Source organism: Cyprinodon tularosa, unplaced genomic scaffold, assembly GCF_016077235.1.
Source record: "Cyprinodon tularosa strain WSP-4 unplaced genomic scaffold, ASM1607723v1 ctg760, whole genome shotgun sequence".
In the NCBI taxonomy this organism is placed as follows: Eukaryota; Metazoa; Chordata; class Actinopteri; order Cyprinodontiformes; family Cyprinodontidae; genus Cyprinodon; species Cyprinodon tularosa.
Window position 1 is genome coordinate 456,894 of NW_024039519.1, and position 17,593 is coordinate 474,486.

The 17,593-nt window shown below is 43.3% G+C and overlaps 1 protein-coding gene across 1 annotated transcript; it reads left to right on the plus strand.

The window, feature by feature from the left end:
- The first annotated feature begins 299 nt into the window (after positions 1 to 299).
- On the plus strand, positions 300 to 17,465 carry dnd1 (DND microRNA-mediated repression inhibitor 1). Its single transcript, XM_038270462.1, has 5 exons — positions 300 to 452; positions 7,223 to 7,328; positions 8,355 to 8,680; positions 13,873 to 14,005; positions 16,778 to 17,465. The coding sequence occupies exons 1-5, from the start codon at positions 429 to 431 to the stop codon at positions 17,254 to 17,256; spliced, it is 1,068 nt and encodes a 355-aa protein (XP_038126390.1). The 5' UTR covers positions 300 to 428; the 3' UTR covers positions 17,257 to 17,465.
- The last annotated feature ends 128 nt before the right edge of the window (positions 17,466 to 17,593 follow it).

The window sequence follows — 17,593 nt, forward strand, 5'->3', positions numbered from 1 at the left end:
ATAACAAAATAGACCTGCAGAAAGAAATTACTAATAAAATATTTTACATATGCATAGTTCTATGTTCTATGTAGAGATTTCCCTTAGCTTTGATTGTATGTCTCACAATTTTGTAATTTATCATTGTTCATTAAACTCTGAAAGCTATGTGACTTTGTTAATATTCTGTCCTAAAATGCGATAAGATGTGCCCTTTTTTTTTTTGAGCACCTGCCCCTTTAGTGGTCTCTGCACGGCCCTGTATATAGATATATAAAATCCATAGAGATGAATTTCTCTTCCCGTGGGTTTTAAGCAGACTTCCAAAGAGCCCACGCGCCCTGTTGTCAGTGAAGGCGTCACCTTTGCGTGACCCTGTGGATCAGCGACAGGCTTCAGTTGAGGAGCGGGACGGACGTGGCGTGGAAAACCTGTGGAACCGCAGAAACATGGTGGAAAACGGGAAAACCTGGGTGAGTTTTTGCGCTTGGCGCGCTGCTGAAAAGAATGTCCGCAAACAATCAAAAAAACTGCGCAAAATATCCCGACTCTGCAGTTTGCGCCGCTGTGTGCGGTGTGCGGGCCTCAGCCAGAAGCTTGTTTATGTGAGCAGCTGGGATGTTTGTAAACTTGTTCTAATTGTTGTTTGGTTGTTTTCTTTAAATGCTGTTTCTGCGCCGCAGCAGAAAAACTCATTTCTCTTTCTTCTTGCATCGTTTTGCAGCTTCGTGTTGTTATTATTATTCTTATTGCAGCTGCGGATTTTAGCCACTTGCTTTAGTGCTGATGCTGTTCATTCATTCACCCTTTCTTTCATGACTTCACTGGTTGATTTCTAGATTTAGTAAAAATACAAAGGGATCATTGATGATTGCGGGTTAGAAATCCACCTGGAGACTAATTAGAGAACAGGCCGCAGCTGCTGCTCCATGGCGCCACCCAGTGGTCCCAGGCTGTAGCTGTAAGGAATAACAGCAGCGCCCTGTTGGCGTTTAAAGAAAACAACTTTAATAGAATATTCTATCTAAGATGCAAAAATGAGAAGTAGAATGTCCATTCAACAGTCAGCAGGTGTTTGAACAGAAATAATAAATCCAGGCTTTCCGCAGGTCATTAAAAATCATAAAATTATTTTTTACAATAAGGCCTTAACTGGCATTAAAATTCATTAAATGTGATTATCGTGACATTTAAAATGCTTTATTCAAAAAGATGTATGAAAACAATTTCATCAGATATTTTATAGCGCGATATATTTGCGTAGAACTGCTTCCGGTTGATCTTTAAGCCGTATGTTCGGAAAAGAAGCTTGAGGCGGAGAAAGAGCAAATGAATGGGAAAATGCTCATTTCAACAAAAGTTGCTAGAATGAATATACATATATTTTAGGGGTGGAACGGTTCACAAAATCCACGGTTCGGTTCGATTCACGGTTTCGTGGTCACGGTTTTCGGTTCGGTTCGATACATGTTGATTGTTACCCTGAAATCCCATAAAAATTTATGAAATTAATGATCCCCCAAAAAATAATGGATTGTAATTATTTTAAATGATCCGCGGAGACCCTGGATCATTTCCGCATGTTTTGCTGCTTTGAATTGAATCATCTGGCGCATGCTCTCTACCATCTCCAAGGAACTCAGAGCGGAGCGGACGGGAGCCACAGTGGAGGCTGCAGGCTTTGCTTTGAGCAGCCGGTCTGGAGCGCAACGGGGCGGAGCGCTGATGTGGGATTTCGGGGTTAGCCTGACATGTTGGTCATGTTGCTGTTAGCATAAACAAAACGTGTTGCACAATGCTTGCACACTGTTGCACTTTTATCCACAACTTTCTTTCCGCCGTCATCGTAGGTCACTCTAAATGCAAAGCGGTCCCATACAGCAGACCTATAAAGTGCTGCTGGCGCGTCTTCCAGCTCCTGTTCTTTCCCACTCGCCATACCCACACAATTCTCCATAACAACTGATTTTTTTCTGCTACACCCGGCTACGCTGCTACGCTTCTTCTTCTTCTTGTTTACTACTGGTGGTTGGCTTTGGTCGCAGTACTGCCACCTTCTGGTCTGGAGTGAACACGCTTCACCTATGAGAAAAAGGAGCAGCGCATGAACCATGAACCATAAATCGTCCCATCCCTAATATATACACTATATTGCCAAAAGTATTTGCTCACCTGCCTTGACTCACATATGAGCTTAAGTGACATCCCGTTCCTAATCCATAGGGTTCAATATGACGTCGGTCCACCCTTTGCAGCTAGAACAGCTTCAACTCTTCTGGGAAGGCTGTCCACAAGGTTTAGGAGTGTGTTTATGGGAATTTTTGACCATTCTTCCAGAAGCGCATTTGTGAGGTTGCACACTGATGTTGGACGAGAAGGCCTGGCTCTCAGTCTCCGCTCTAATTCATCCCAAAGGTGTTCTATCGGGTTGAGGTCAGGACTCTGTGCAGGCCAGTCAAGTTCATCCACACCAGACTCTGTCATCCATGTCTTTATGGACCTTGCTTTGTGCACTGGTGCACAGTCATGTTGGAAGAGGAAGGGGCCAGCTCCAAACTGTTCCCACAAAGTTGGGAGCATGGAATTGTCCAAAATGTCTTGGGATGCTGAAGCATTCAGAGTTCCTTTCACTGGAACTAAGGGGCCAAGCCCAGCTCCTGAAAAACAACCTCACACCATAATCCCCCCTCCAACAAACTTTACACTTGGCACAATGCAGTCAGACAAGTACCGTTCTCCTGGCAACCGCCAAACCCAGACCCGTCCATCAGATTGCCAGATGGAGAAGCGCGATTCGTCACTCCAGAGAACGCGTCTCCACTGCTCTAGAGTCCAGTGGCGGCGTGCTTTACACCACCGCATCCGACGCTTTGCATTGCACTTGGTGATGTATGGCTTGGATGCAGCTGCTCGACCATGGAAACCCATTCCATGAAGCTCTCTGCGCACTGTTCTTGAGCTAATCTGAAGGCCACATGAAGTTTGGAGGTCTGTAGTGATTGACTCTGCAGAAAGTTGGCGACCTCTTCGCACTATGCGCGTCAGCATCCGCTGACCCCGCTCCGTCAGTTTACGTGGCCTACCACTTCGTGGCTGAGTTGCTGTCGTTCCCAAACACTTCCATTTTCTTATAATACAGCTGACAGTTGACTGTGGAATATTTAGGAGCGAGGAAATTTCACGACTGGATTTGTTGCACAGGTGGCATCCTATCACAGTTCCACGCTGGAATTCACTGAGCTCCTGAGAGCGACCCATTCTTTCACAAATGTTTGTAAAAACAGTCTGCATGCCTAGGTGCTTGAATTTATACACCTGTGGCCATGGAAGTGATTGGAACACCTGATTCCAATAATTTGGATGGGTGAGCAAATACTTTTGGCAATATAGTGTATATATATATATATATATATATATATATTAATGTCTAAGAGCATTAAAAAGCATTGAATTACAGTTACTCATTCCTGTATAAACCCTGAAATAACTAAATAAGAGTAAGCATAGTCACGGTTCTAGACATGGGCCAATGGGGGCCCCTGTTGATCATGTTATGGCCCCTGTACCAAAGACTTAATACTCAAAGCATTTCTACTGACGATCTGCACTGGAACAGACATGGTTACTGATGGGTCGGTTGGATCTATTTCTCTTTTTTTCTCTTTACAAATTCTGTTTTACTAATTATTTAAAAACATTAAGTTGATAGCTTCAGTGGCATTGAGATAGGATCCCAGTTTTTATCTGCTAAAAGTGCTTATCTGCTGTTTTTTTACAACACAAATTTTTAAAAACAGTCTAATTTTTACAGCTGAATTTATCCGTTTTTCATGAGTTCTAATTCAGATTTTAATGTAAAATGGTAATTTTAATTTAAAGTTTATTTATATTTAAATATGAAATAATTCTGGCTCAAACATGTATATAAATGTATTATTTATCAGACCATATTGTCCCAAAAGATAAATAATCTCTATAAAAAAAAAAAATCCTGTCTTAAAATCTGTGTTTTTTTCATTATCTTCTGCAGGCCAGTTAGTTATACGTCAGCCTGAACACCTAAATTCAGCCAATCATATATCAACGGTCATCTGTCAATCAAATGTTTATGGTCATAGCATCTTGATTCGTATATTGCAGCTAATATACGCAACGGTTGAAATAAGTAATCAGAATTATTTCTATGGCTGGGTAAAAAAAATCAATTGAATTGATTCCTTTACGTTTTTGCTAAATCGATGTCTAAGGAATGAGGTCAATTAGTTTTAAGATGCGTGACGTTCACATTCAAATGAGCAGGAAAGATGCAATCAAGATGACTACAAGCCAGACAGCTGCAAATATAGCCAATAGGTTGAATGAAGACATTAACAAATGGGGGCTAAGCAGCAAACACCCTGTAGTCGTTACTGAGTCCCCTGCACACATGGTTTGTACAGTGGAGATGATGCAGCTCATGCATGTCTGCTGTGTCTCGTCTGCTCGCTCAAGGGAGGCTTCACTTTTTCACTTTTCACAAACAAGTTTGCACTTATGAGACAGTTTTGTTCACAGCTCAAGTTTAAACTGTCTAATTTACAAGTTTGAACTTTGTGTTTAATGTGACAGGAAAAAATAAAATACAGTATAAGAGTATTTTGAAACACAGTTGAACCACTTTCATTGCTGTAAAAACAAGCTAAATTATCAATTTAGAGCTGTATGAGTCAAAATCGAATTGATTCAGGACTTTGGCGAAAATACCCAGCCCTATTCATTTCCTTTCCCATTGAGTTGCGTCCCAGTGTTCACGGGGATGGACGTCTGTGTCTTCAGCAGGCGTAGAGCTAACAGAACTGGCAGCGTTGCGAGGCAAGGGCTCAAACATGTACGGCTGGAAGCCTTCTACACCAAACCAAGCTTCTGCCGCCCTGGCGTCCTCTTCCACAACATCTTCGTCCCCGCTTTCCTCCTCTAAATAAAAAAATGGATGACGGAGGAGACTCATCCACGACCTCCGACACTAAACTCTCCTCCTCTGGCATGTTTCCGCTGTCCATAGCGTTCCTTGACAGCGTCGTTTCTATGTCACCAATTTAGTGCTACTTGGTCCCAATGGAATTTCCCATTGGGAACCTACTAGCACTAAGTTGGCGTGATGTGACAAGATGCTTCCGACAAACTGGCTTCAACTTCCGCCGCAACTATCCTGCCCCCTTGATAATCAACCAATCACATTCACTTCATGCACCCGTGTAAAGTCCGGCACCACTCGGGAGAATTCAGAAACGCAACGGTTGGAACAGCCGCTTCCATACAAATTTAAATTAAGTATAAAATATGTAAAATTCCTAAATTCTGAATGTATATTGACCTAATAAGATATAGAATTTTAATTAAACCTAATTGAGTAGAACTTTCACATCATGCAGCTCTCTTAATATATTTGAATCTCTTGCCCTGTTTTTTATTTAATGCTTTTCTGGACCCCCATGAAAAAAAAGCTGGCCCCCTTCTGGCCCCCTGCAACATTTGGTCTAGAACCGCCACTGAACATGGTAATAAAGCAAAGCTAGAAATGGCAGCATGTAAAGAGAATACATAAATACTTAGAGTTTAGAGCATAAAGAAGTTTTCATAGTTTTTTTTTTTTTTTTTTTTATGGAGAACAATGTAGAACCATAAGTTGTTGCTTCCCTTAAAAAAGAGACACATGAGGGTTTAATCATAATAGTTTTACATTTGTGGGTAAAAAACTTAATCAACAGAAGAAAAAGATTACATAAGAACTGGTGTGAAAGTTCTTTTTTATATAATGTAAACATCCTTAACATAATGTTTAAAGTTGTCATAAATATTGTCCAGAATAAAGTAACAAATAGCTTGCCATAGAGCCTCCTGTACTCGCAGGTACAGACTCTGAGTAAATGTTGCAGAAAGTACGAGTGGTATCAATGTTTTTATATTTAATCAAAACTGACTGTACTAACAGCGACTAAGGATCTTAAAGGAAACATCTTCAATCGTTTTGACTCGTAAATATTTATTGGGTAGAGACCAAGTTTTGTTCCAGCATTCTTCTGAGACCAGAAATTACATAAAGAACTGAGATGCAGTTTGCTTGGAATAAAGTGAAAATATGTTTGTTATTTTTAGGAGATTTAGGTTGAAAACACAGCCGACCTACATGATCATCAGTCCTGGTAGAATGCAAAACTACATTTAAGTTCCTTTGTGTGTAAAATGTCCTATTTCTGCCATTTCAGTTAAATAAGCTGAAGCAGTGAAAGTGTTTGTGCAAACTGGGCAATGATGAGTGACATGAAAGGCGTAAGTCATTTTATTCAAGCATAATAGTTTTTCCAGTTTTTGGTTTTAATCGGGTTGGAAGTTATGTGTTCAACCAATCTTTTGGTAAAACCAAACAATCTAATTTTGCAGCGTTTTTAAACTATCTATATTTCTACAACCAGTACAGATTAGTCACATTAGCCAAATACTTAACTATTATTGGAACTTTCCAAACTCTAAGGTGGGTCTTTAACCCACAACCTCAGGAGTGGAAGTACATGTCTCATAGCTATGGCCAGTGGCGATGGTACCTGCTCAGCAGAAAGCAATACTACTTAATACTGATGTTATGACTGTAATCAGTGGCTTGCTCAGATGTCATCAGTTTTGGCCCCTCCCCCAAACCAATCACCCCTCGACACGCGCTTTGTGGAAACGTCCCCTCGACTGCTCGAAGCCTTGGCTCATCTCATAACATCACTATCAGGGCTCCAAGGAGCTCGGAGTAGAGTCGCTGCTCCTCCACGTCAAAGGAGCCAGCTGAGGAGGCTTGGGCTTCTGTTCCAGATGCTTCCTGGTCCCCTCCCTCTGGAGGTGCTCCATGCATGTCCCATTGGGAGGAGGCCTGGTGGAAGGCCCGGGACAGGCTGGAGGGACTAATGTCTCTGAGCTGGCCTGGCGTCGCCTCGGGGAGCAGCTGGAGGAGGTGTTACTGGATCAGGAAGCCTGGGCATCTCTGCTTAGACTGCTGCCTCCGTGACCCGGCCCCCGGATAAAGAGGAAGAGAATGGATGGATGGACGCCGACGCTCCCCTAAGCTTTGTCTAGAAATGAGTTATCTAATCGAGATTTGAAGTCCTCCAGTTGAAACTACTGCTCAGATGATAGAATGGATTTCCTACATAAATTGTTAATGTCACAACATGTCATAGGTGCTCTGAATAACATCTTCCTGCTTTGTTTCCACGGTCAGTTGAGGCAGTTTCAACGCATGCAGGCTCTGGATGCCTGGCTGAAGGAGACCAACACCACGCTGACCCAGCTGAACGGCCAGAGGAAGTATGGAGGACCACCTGAGGGTGAGACGCACAGCCACGCCAGACCACTCAACCCCACCACTGCGGGAGACATAGGGCAGCTTCCTTCTTACAGATGTTTGTCTCAGCTAAATGCAAAGCTAACTGGAGGGTAAACGCCAAATATCTCCATAATGCCTGATGACGAGTCTTTCTCATCCCCACTGAGGGACCCTGATCACCTCTTCTTTGCAGAAAAGAAGTGGGTATTTAGTATGACTTGGAGTCCAGAGCTTAGCTAGCTCTTGGGAGGAGGCCTAGCTACTGGATCAGTTGTGATCGGACTTTATTATCCGATACTAACAGCAGTCTGGCAAAGGGCATATTTCCATTTGTTTTGACCAGGGCTAGGCAATGGATTGCAATTACAGTATTATCACAATTTAGAAAAATGCAGTTTGCAAATTGCAGACGCACTAAATTTTACTTAAAATACATTTAACAAGAGTAGGGCACTAAATTTCTCCCATAGGTGGCGGTAATACAATTTAAGTGGGTATGCTGGTGCACAGAATGGAACAGAGAGTTGCAACTAGAACCTAGATCTATGCATTATAGTAGAATAACTTTTTTCATGCAAATGTTACAGTAAAGTCCTGCAGTACTGAAAACCTGGAGTAAAACTTTAACATAATTGTGCTTAGCCTAAAGAAAAATTCCAATAAAATTGCATTATTTGTTGAAAATTTTCGCAATTGTAATTTTGGCAAAATCTTTCAGCCCTAGTTTTGACAGTAGCTACAGGTCATTAGGAAACTGTGATAATTTGTCTTCCAAAAGTTCCACATTTGTCCACCAGACCATCTTTAAGAAGATTCTGGTCTACCTGTCTCGGGCCTTAATGTTCTTCTGGGTCAGCAGGGTCATGGTAGCCTTGGAAGTCTCCCATTCAGGACATTTCTCTCTGTTAAATCATGACCTGTGAGGCCCGCAGTGTTTTAGCGGTTGTTCTGGGTCTACAGAACATCTTTATTGGGTTCCTCCTGTACCATTGTTCTCAGGGCATCCTGTCTGCTCTTCATGGTTTAGTGTGGGATGGTCCCCCCCCTGGAAAATGCTGTGAGGTCTTCATCAGTCACATCCCACGGGACGTCTACGAGGACCTGCTAATCCCCCTGTTCCGTTCTGTTGGGCCGCTCTGGGAGTTCCGCCTCATGATGAACTTCAGTGGCCAGAACCGCGGCTTTGCCTACGCCAAGTATGGCACTAACGCCCTTGCGATGAAGGCTATCCAAAAGCTGAACGGCTACATGATCGAGCCCAACTGCTACCTTTGTGTCCGCTACAGCATAGAGAAGAGACACCTTTGCATTCACAACCTGCCATCCTCCACAAGTGTACAGAACCTGCAAGAGGTACAACTTTTTTTATTCAATTTATTTATATAATGCCACAACATGTCATCTCAAGGCACTTTAAAGAGACGATTCAACCAGATCATCCAGTGAGATTGATTCAAAGTTTTCTATCTAAGGAAAACCAGCTGATTGCATCGACCCATTGACTCTTCAGCAATCCCTCACACTAAGCATGCTTGTAGTGACAGTGGAGAGGAAAAACTCCTTTTAAACAGGAAGAAACCTCCAGCAGAACCAGGCTCAGTGTGAGCGGCCATCTGCTGAGGCCCACTGGGGTTCAAGGAGACAGAAGCAGACATAGAAAAAGAAGCATAGATATAAAAGGCAACTGTCAACCAGCTCCACAGGCGGCCCCGTCCAGGAAACACACAGCCAGGCAGACGAGCTACGAGCCAGCTCATTATTGAAAGTAGCTGTATTCCAATATACAAGTAGGTAGGAAAACTCCCGTCCAGCCTTCAGACGTTACCCATCAATCATCTGCTGAGTCTCTGCTGGCTGCTCTAGACTGACTTTAACGCCGTTGTACTGAAAGGGTGGCACTGTGTACAGGGTGATCTATAAAATAAAACTTTCTGAAATCACAGCTTACCTTTACCAGAAAATAGTAAACGCATTACTGTAAATATTTCCAACAGACTTCCCCCGGGTTTAGAGTCCCGGACCTTTTAGTCGCGTTTGTTTTCCTACGCCAGAATCAAAGGGCTGACTCAGCTCCTCGGTATGCAGTCAGGTTCTTCAGAGTCTATCTGCTAACCCCATCATTGGTCTTGGTTGTGTTGAAGCAGAGACCCATCCAAAAGGTGCCGAACAGCAGACCTGAGGAACCCTGGTTAGCACTGTTTGTATTTTTTCATACTTGGAACCTTGAAGTGCTGCTGATTCTGTTGACTTAAAAGGCTTAAATCACATATCTAGTTTTTGAGCTTCTGTTCTGTTGAGGCCAGAACTCACCAAATCGGATTATGCATCTGATCCAACAGAAAAAGTTGTCTGAGGAAGTTGTTGCGTTTAGAGCTCATTGAAAGTCGATGGGGATGATCACTCCAACACGATATCCTGCAGGGGCAGCATAGCTCCCACTGAGATAGAGCCCAGGTCTATTTTAGTCAGACTACGCAGCAATTCAGCTGCAGTTTCATGAGTCTGACAGGAAGAGAGACGCCGTTACAACGTAAAACACACCCACTTCAGGGGAAAATACTAAATCAAATGTGTTAATCAGAGAAAACAAAATTTTGAGTCACACGGAATATAAAGCAAGCAGGACTGACTTGTGCAGAAACAATGAAATATTACAAAATAAAATACTTTACCCCTCAGAGTCCTTAGTTCCTCTCTGATGTTAGATACTGATGGGGTCATCATAGTGGGGGATTTTATGACGGTGATAGCTTAAAGGCACACTGTGTAGCTTTTGGCCACTGGGGGGGGTCATCTCAGCACTGTCTCAAAAGTCAACAGTCAGCTAAAATGGGATGAGATTTGATGGGACCAGCATAGAAATATAAATTGAGGCAATGATATGAATTTGTTTAAGCAAAATAAATGAGGTCACAACAACTAAGTCCTGCCAAGTAAGTCTTGAGCTGCGATTTAAAATTCGGCAGGAAAGGAGCCTCCTTATTGTGCCGCAGGAGGCTGTTCCATTAACCAGGAGCAGCAATAGAATAGAATTTGACTTTATTTTCACTGTTACAAGTTCAAAGCAACGAAATTCTCTCTCTGCATTTAACCCATCCCCTTGGCGAGCAATGGGCTGCCATTGTGCAGCACCCAGTGAGCAGTGTGGGGTTAAGGGTCTTGCTCGGGGACCCAGACTGGCGGTCCGTTGGAGTGGGGTTTGAACTCAGAACCTCTGGGATTCAAGTGCAATGCCCTAACCACTAGGACAGGAAGGTTCAAACTTTTTCTTTACCTCAGCCATGACCAGCAGTCGAGCAGGTGGTAAAACAGTAGAGCAAAAGCCTGAGCTCCGTGACTATATAAGAGCCTGCAGCTCTATATAGGATTACTTTCTTCCAGGTCACATGACCTGGGCAACGACTATGCGTCTTCTCCCAAATTGCATAGTCGTGTCGAGCGCTGTATATTGGCCTGAGAAATTAATTTCATCATCAAAATTATTGTCTTCATCTAAGCCTTCAACTTGTATGTTAGATCCAGTTCCAACCTGGTTATTTAAGGAGGTATTCCCTTTGATCTCCTCCTCCATTTTAGATGTGATTAATCTATCTCTGTTACAGGGATATGTACCTAAAGCTTTTAAGATTGCTGTAATTAAACCTTTGTTTCAGAAACCGTCTCTTGACCCAGATGACTTGGTCAATTATAGACCTATATCCAATCTTCCTTTCTTATCCAAAATTCTTGAGAAAGTAGTTGCCAAACAAGTGTGCGACCACTTACACCATAATGAACTTTTTGAAGAGTTTCAGTCTGGCTTTAGAGCTCATCATAGCACTGAAACAGCTCTGGTGAAAGTCACTAATGATATTCTCATGGCCTCAGATAATGGACTTGTATCTGTGCTCGTCCTGTTGGATCTTAGTGCTGCATTTGATACAGTTGATCATAATATTCTTTTAGAAAGACTTGAATATTTTGTTGGAATTAAAGGAACAGCACTAGACTGGTTTAAATCTTATCTATCTGATCGATTTCAGTTTGTTCACGTTAATGATAGATCTTCAACACGCTCAAAGGTTACCTGTGGAGTACCACAGGGATCAGTGCTAGGACCAATTCTCTTTACTTTATACATGCTCCCAATCGGTAGAGTTATTAGACAGCATGGGATTAATTTCCACTGTTATGCTGATGATACCCAGCTATATCTGTCTATAATCCAGATGAAGCTAACCCATTACATAGATTACAGGCATGTCTGAAGACATAAAAACCTGGATGACTCTTAACTTTCTGCTTCTGAATGCAGACAAAACAGAAGTTATAGTCTTTGGACCAGAGTCTCTGAAAAAGAAACTGATTAGCCAGTCACTTCATTTGGATGGGATTAAACTGATTTCAGATAATAAAGTAAAAAATCTTGGTGTTGTTTTTGATCAGGACTAGTGGTTCCTAGAATTTCTAAAAGTAGAATGGGAGGCAGATCTTTTAGTTATCAGGCTCCTCTCCTGTGGAACCAACTACCAGTTTTAGTCCGTGAGGCAGACACCCTGTCTACTTTTAAGGCTAGGCTTAAAACTTTCCTTTTTGATAAAGCTTCTAGTTAGAGTGGCTCAGGTTATCCTGAGCTATCTCTATAGTTATGCTGCTATAGGCTTAGACTGCTGGAGGACATAGGGACCCCTTTTTCATCATTCTGCCTCATTCTATCTCTATTCTCCCACTCTGCAGAATCTGTTAGTACAATCTCTAACGTTCTGCTCTCTCTGCTTTTTCTCATAGTAGCTTCATCTGGTCTGTTCCTGTTTGGCTGTGACTCCATCCTGGAGAGAAATATCAGCTGTGCTGCTGCCATCAACACCTTTGTTTATAGATGTTGGAGCTTGGCCTGTTTTCCAGTGTAGTCCTGTTTCTCTGACTGTGACTAACTGGATGTGCTCTCTTCATCCTCTGACATGGGAGCTGGCTCGGAGCTCGTCTGCCTGGCTGTGTGTTTCCTGGATGGGGCCGCCTTTTACAGCTGCTTTTTCTATGTCTGCTTCTGTCTCCTTGAACCCCAGTCGGCCTCAGCAGATGGCCGCTCACACTGAGCCTGGTTCTGGTGGTTTATTTCTGTTCAAAGGGAGTTTTTCTCTCCACTGTCGCTACAAGCATGCTTAGTGTGAGGGATTGCTGAAGAGTCAATGAGTCGATGCAATCAGCTGGTTTTACTTAGATAGAAAACTTTGAATCAATCTGACTGGATGATCTGGTGAACTGTCTCTGATAAAGTGCCTTGTAATGAGATGTGAGCTCAGGACGTTATATAACTGATAAGGTAGTGATCCTCTTATAGCCTCACAAAAAAAAAAATGACAAGGGGCAGACAGCAGGTAAGTGATACTCATGATTCATTCCTTCACCTCACTCCTGAGGAGTATCTAGTTAAGTGTTTACAGATACATCTGGTGATCCTGCATCAATGGCAGATAAGTGGTTACAAAGTAGCTTTAGTTTGTTTTTAAGTGAGGAAGTCAACTTCCAAACATCGGCTGAAATACTATCTGGCCGGAGCCTAGCAGACCCCCACCTCTCTGGGGCTTTTCCCAACTGTTCATGGCGCCTGGAAGTAGATTGGCATTTTTCAGGTATGTTGTACAAACTGCAGGCACCCAGATAATGGAAGAGAATCTTGTCTCTGATTAGCTACCGTAATTAGAGCTGTAGGGCCACATGTCTTTTTCTCTGCTTTCTGGTACGTTTTGGAATCTGCAACAGTCTTAGCGGGACAGTATCCTCCTCTCCTGTCTGTTGTGACAGCCTACATGGCGCCGTTTCAGAACCTCTTCTTTTCTGCTCCTAAACATTCTGATCATTCCATTGCTATGCAGATAACAGAATATTTGTAACAGAATAATGGTGATCGCTTGACAGACCAGTTGATGGGTAGTTTTTCCAAACTGCTCTATGGCCGCCTGTTAATGGGACAGGGTGTCCCCTAGAGAAATGGCTTAAACTAGAGGCACAAACCTGTTCTGTACGGCAATTGGGAAGAAAGTATGAGCAGTTATGGGAGTGGAGCTGGGATGGATCTCTGCTGGTTAGATGCTTTTCTATTCAGTAGGTTGTCTGGAAGATAAAAAAAAAAATAATAATAATCTAAAGGAAACCTATGACAGGAACCCGGTGGATCAACAGGATGAAGGACGTTCCATCAAGGAGATCTGTTTGTTGTTTTCTGAGTTTGTGAATATGGAAAAAGGTGTTTGGAGTTTAATAAACTGAGTTAAACCAAAAGAAATCCATTTCTAATCATGTATATATCGGCTAATGAGCTGAAAAACTGAAGCAGCAGCTTCCTGCAGTGATTAAAGCTGAGATCTCCCAGTGCTCCCATTAGAAAACATTTCTATTTATTCATGGTCTCGTGGTGCCAGCTCCGCTTTTCTGATTCAGTTGGAAAATCTGTAGGTTTATTAATACGATTAAAGATGATTATCGAAAAAGTTCCTTCACTTTAGTAAATGTTGAGCTGAGTAAAACTGGTGATAACGGTTCTGGTCTGTGTGTTCATGGCAAAGGTTCTGCAGGTGCTGGTGGAGGGCGTGGAGAGGGTGTCTCTGAAAACTGGGCCTGGGATAGACGGGGTCTCTGCTGTTGTTGGCTTCTCGTCCCATTTCACTGCATCAATGGCCAAGAAGGTTCTGGCAGCAGGTGAGCGACCGCCGCCGGGTGGTAGCTGTATTCCAGATTTGAATTATTTAATCTGGTTCCGACTACAGTATGAATGTGTTTGAGAGGAAATCAAATGGATTGACCAACACAGAGTTCTGCCAGACAAGGGCGGAGAAAGGCTGAGGCGTCGCTCAGGGTTGATAGTTTGAAGCTTCAGACCCTCTGAGGTCTATCCACCACTACATTCTCTAGATCAGATATTATTTCAGCTGTTATATACTGTTTATGACACACAGTCCTACTAAGTGTGTGTTAGAACAATAGATGAAAGAGTGATTCGAGCTCTAATCATGGTCAAACAGTTAATTCTACACATACATGGAATAAATTCACCACAACTTCTGTTCAAAATATAAGATTTTATTAACAAAAATCATTCAGCTCCAAGTCAAACATATTTCAGTTTAACACTCTCAACTAAGACTAGTAAAACTCAACTAAACTAAACTACTATGTACAAAGAGGAAGGGAAGCATGGTTGAAAACTATTACAGCTTAAAGGAATAGTACACCCAAAACATGATTAGCCTTCATTTTCTACTCACCCCCATGCTGAACAACACTCTGGAGTACTTTTTTGATATCTCAAATGCATCTGGAGATCTGGGAGGCTTCTTGCTGTCTGCTGATATTCAAATAATGGAGGTCTATGGCGCCTGAGGCAGAAAGGTCCATAAAAGTCCACAAAAAACGTGTCAATATTCCTCCATACTGCTCGTCCAATGTATTCCAAGTGTCCTGAGTGGGTAGCATCCAGAATTTACTCGAAACGAAGTCATTTAGAATGTTTTTAGAGCATAAACAGTAGTGCATAGGATTTACTGAAAGCGCGCACCTGCACGATCACGACGCTACGGAAGCCGGCAGACCAAACCAGATGAAAGTGCGCATTCAGCGTCTGCTCTGCCGATAATGCAAGCGTAGAAGAAGAAATGTGCTGTTTACCTGTGCAAAGAAAGAAACAACGAAAGAAAAATGTCTGAGGACTTCAGTGCTTAGGAAGAGCATGAGTTCTTTGCCGAGCTGAATGCGCACTTTCATCTGGTTTGGTCTGCCGCGGTTTCCGTAGACTCGTGAACGTGCTTTTAGGAAATCCTATACACTACTGTTTATGCTCTAAAAACATTCTAAATGACTTCGTTTCGAGTAAATTATGGACGCTACCCACTCAGGACACTTGGAATACATTGGACGAGCAGTATGGAGGAATATTGACACGTTTTTTGTGGACTTTTATGGTCCTTTCTGCCTCAGGCGCCGTAGACCTCCATTATTTGAATGTCAGCAGACAGCAAGAAGCCTCCCAGATCTCCAGATGCATTTGAGATATCAAAAAAGTACTCCAGAGTGTTGTTCAGCATGGGGTTGAGTAGAAAATGAAGGCTCATCATGTTTTGGGTGTACTATCCCTTTAAGATGGATTTTGTGATTTAGAACCAAAGTTTATCTTAAAAGAATTTGTAATTAGCAATTTGGTTCTGAAATGTCAACCATCATGATTGATTTACTTTTATCTCAAATTAAAGGAACAATTTGTAAACAGAGTTTAGCATCAAGTTAATTAAACTTCTGGGATATTGATCTGGTCAGGTAAGTAGCAGAGGGGGTTGATAATCAGTTTCAGCTGCTGGGGCCGCTGACTGGACCGGACCAGGGACCCCAGCGGCTGGGGACAGAGCGACCGAACCCGACCCGGTGATGGTATGCTTCCCCTCCGCCCGCCTTACCTGGAAGCACAAGGAAACCGGTGTCCAGGCTACCGTCACTGGGTCGGGTTTGGTCGCTCCGGCCCCGGAGCTCACGGCTCGGTTCTGCTGAGCTGTAGTTTACCCCTGGACATTTTTTAGGTATGAAAAGTAGGACATGTCCAGGAAAAAGGGGACGTCTGGTCAGCCTACTCATACCTAAAGCAGCAAGAGCTGCAAAAACGAGCGTGCTGCTTAATTTTTTATGCTCTGGCTACGTGGTGAAAAAGCAGGTCTCATGCGTGTTGGGAGGAGCTACTCTATCCTTTCTCTGCCTGGAACAATGGCAGCTGTATTTGCTGTGATCAGCGGGTAGAAAGTAGTTTGAATCTATGTTGAAGTGAGAAAGTCCTCCTGAAAACATCGTAAATGCAGTCAGTTCATCCAGATTACCATTCCTGCCTTCAAAGATTATTTCTCTGTGGAAGCCGCTCAGACCCCCACATACCGGTGTGCTGTCACTGGGAATCCCGTTCAACAGCAGCCTATGGCCCGATCGCGGCGGCAGGAAGGCCTTTTTCATGTACGTAATCCAAACTGCAGGCACCAGGATAATAAAAGCACACACACTGGCAGATTTTGGCATTTTATGTTAATTTAGGTGTTAATAAACTATTTCAGAGGAGTGAACATAGTGCTCTGCATCATCAGCGCTGTCTGTCTCCCTGCCAGCTACGTGCAACGCGCTGCTCCTGCTGCTGTAGACGTGCTGCAGACAGCATAAGCATTCATGTGTTGTGAAGGCGTGGTTTCGAGGGGTGGTCTGAAGCGAGAGGCATGGTTGTGTATGTTCTAACATATAGCTTGCTGGAACCGTTTTTCCAAGATCTCCTACAGCACCTTTAAAGGGATCCATCCCTTCTGAGCTACTCCTCAGCATCTCCTGCTTTGTGTTGGTCTGTCATATGAAATGTTTGTGGTCTGAATATCTCCAACCTGTTTTCGAAACCACATGTGGGTTTTCTATGCAGGACAGACAACGTTAACGTATCTCCTCTGTGTCTAGAGCTCAAGAAGCACTGTTCATTGGAGGTGTTCGTCATGTGGGAACCAGGCGAGGATCTGAGCCCCAACCAGCCCTCTTGTTCTCAGGCTCCAAAGATCCTGATGCAGCCCTGCTTCCTCCCTTGTGGCCAGGCCAACCCAGACCCTCCAGCCCCGTCTCAGGGATTCTGCGGAGCAGTAGGGAAGCCGGTCTCCCTGACCTCTCTGCAGCCCCTGGTGTCCCCGGTGGTGGTCCTCCATAGGTTCTGTGAGCTGAACGGCTACGGCCAGCCATTGTATGAGCTGAGCAAAGGCTTGCCTCGATCAGATGGATTTGTCGAATTCTTCTACAAGGTTCTCATTCAGGGCGTGAGAAGCAGCTTCCGTGGGACGGTCATGGTCCTGCCTGGACCTAACTGCAGAGCTACAATAGACGAGGCCCGGCGGGCCGTAGCCCAGCAGCTGCTGCTGAAAATGCCCAACTCCCATTTGGCCGCCTGAAGTCTGCAGTTGGTTCTAGCACCGCCAGGCTGGTTTCTGTCCATGTTTTAGAAAAAAAAAAAGTTTGCTTGGTGTGCTTTTTCTTTTTTGCATGCTTTTAATTGTGTTCCATAGTTGTGTGTTTAAACTTTAGAGTGATGTTGTCTGCTAATGTTCAGTATTGTGTTTTGAGTTCCTCTTTTTAATTAAAATAATGTCTGTTGTGAAAACGGCTGCTTCTTTTTTTAGGTGTGTGATGAAGGACCATTGAGATATATGATGATTAAGTATTCATTAAGTTCTTCCCTTCTGTGATTCTCCAGACGTTAAACGAGTCTCTGCTCCATCTGCTTCAACT

Bases quoted from the DNA above. Each gene is read 5' to 3' on its own strand.
- dnd1 (XM_038270462.1), top strand. From the start codon at position 429: ATGGTGGAAAACGGGAAAACCTGG. The intron at 7,329-8,354 runs GTGAGACGCACA...TTCATGGTTTAG, and splicing joins GTATGGAGGACCACCTGAGG to TGTGGGATGGTCCCCCCCCT. The intron at 14,006-16,777 runs GTGAGCGACCGC...CTCTGTGTCTAG, and splicing joins CAAGAAGGTTCTGGCAGCAG to AGCTCAAGAAGCACTGTTCA.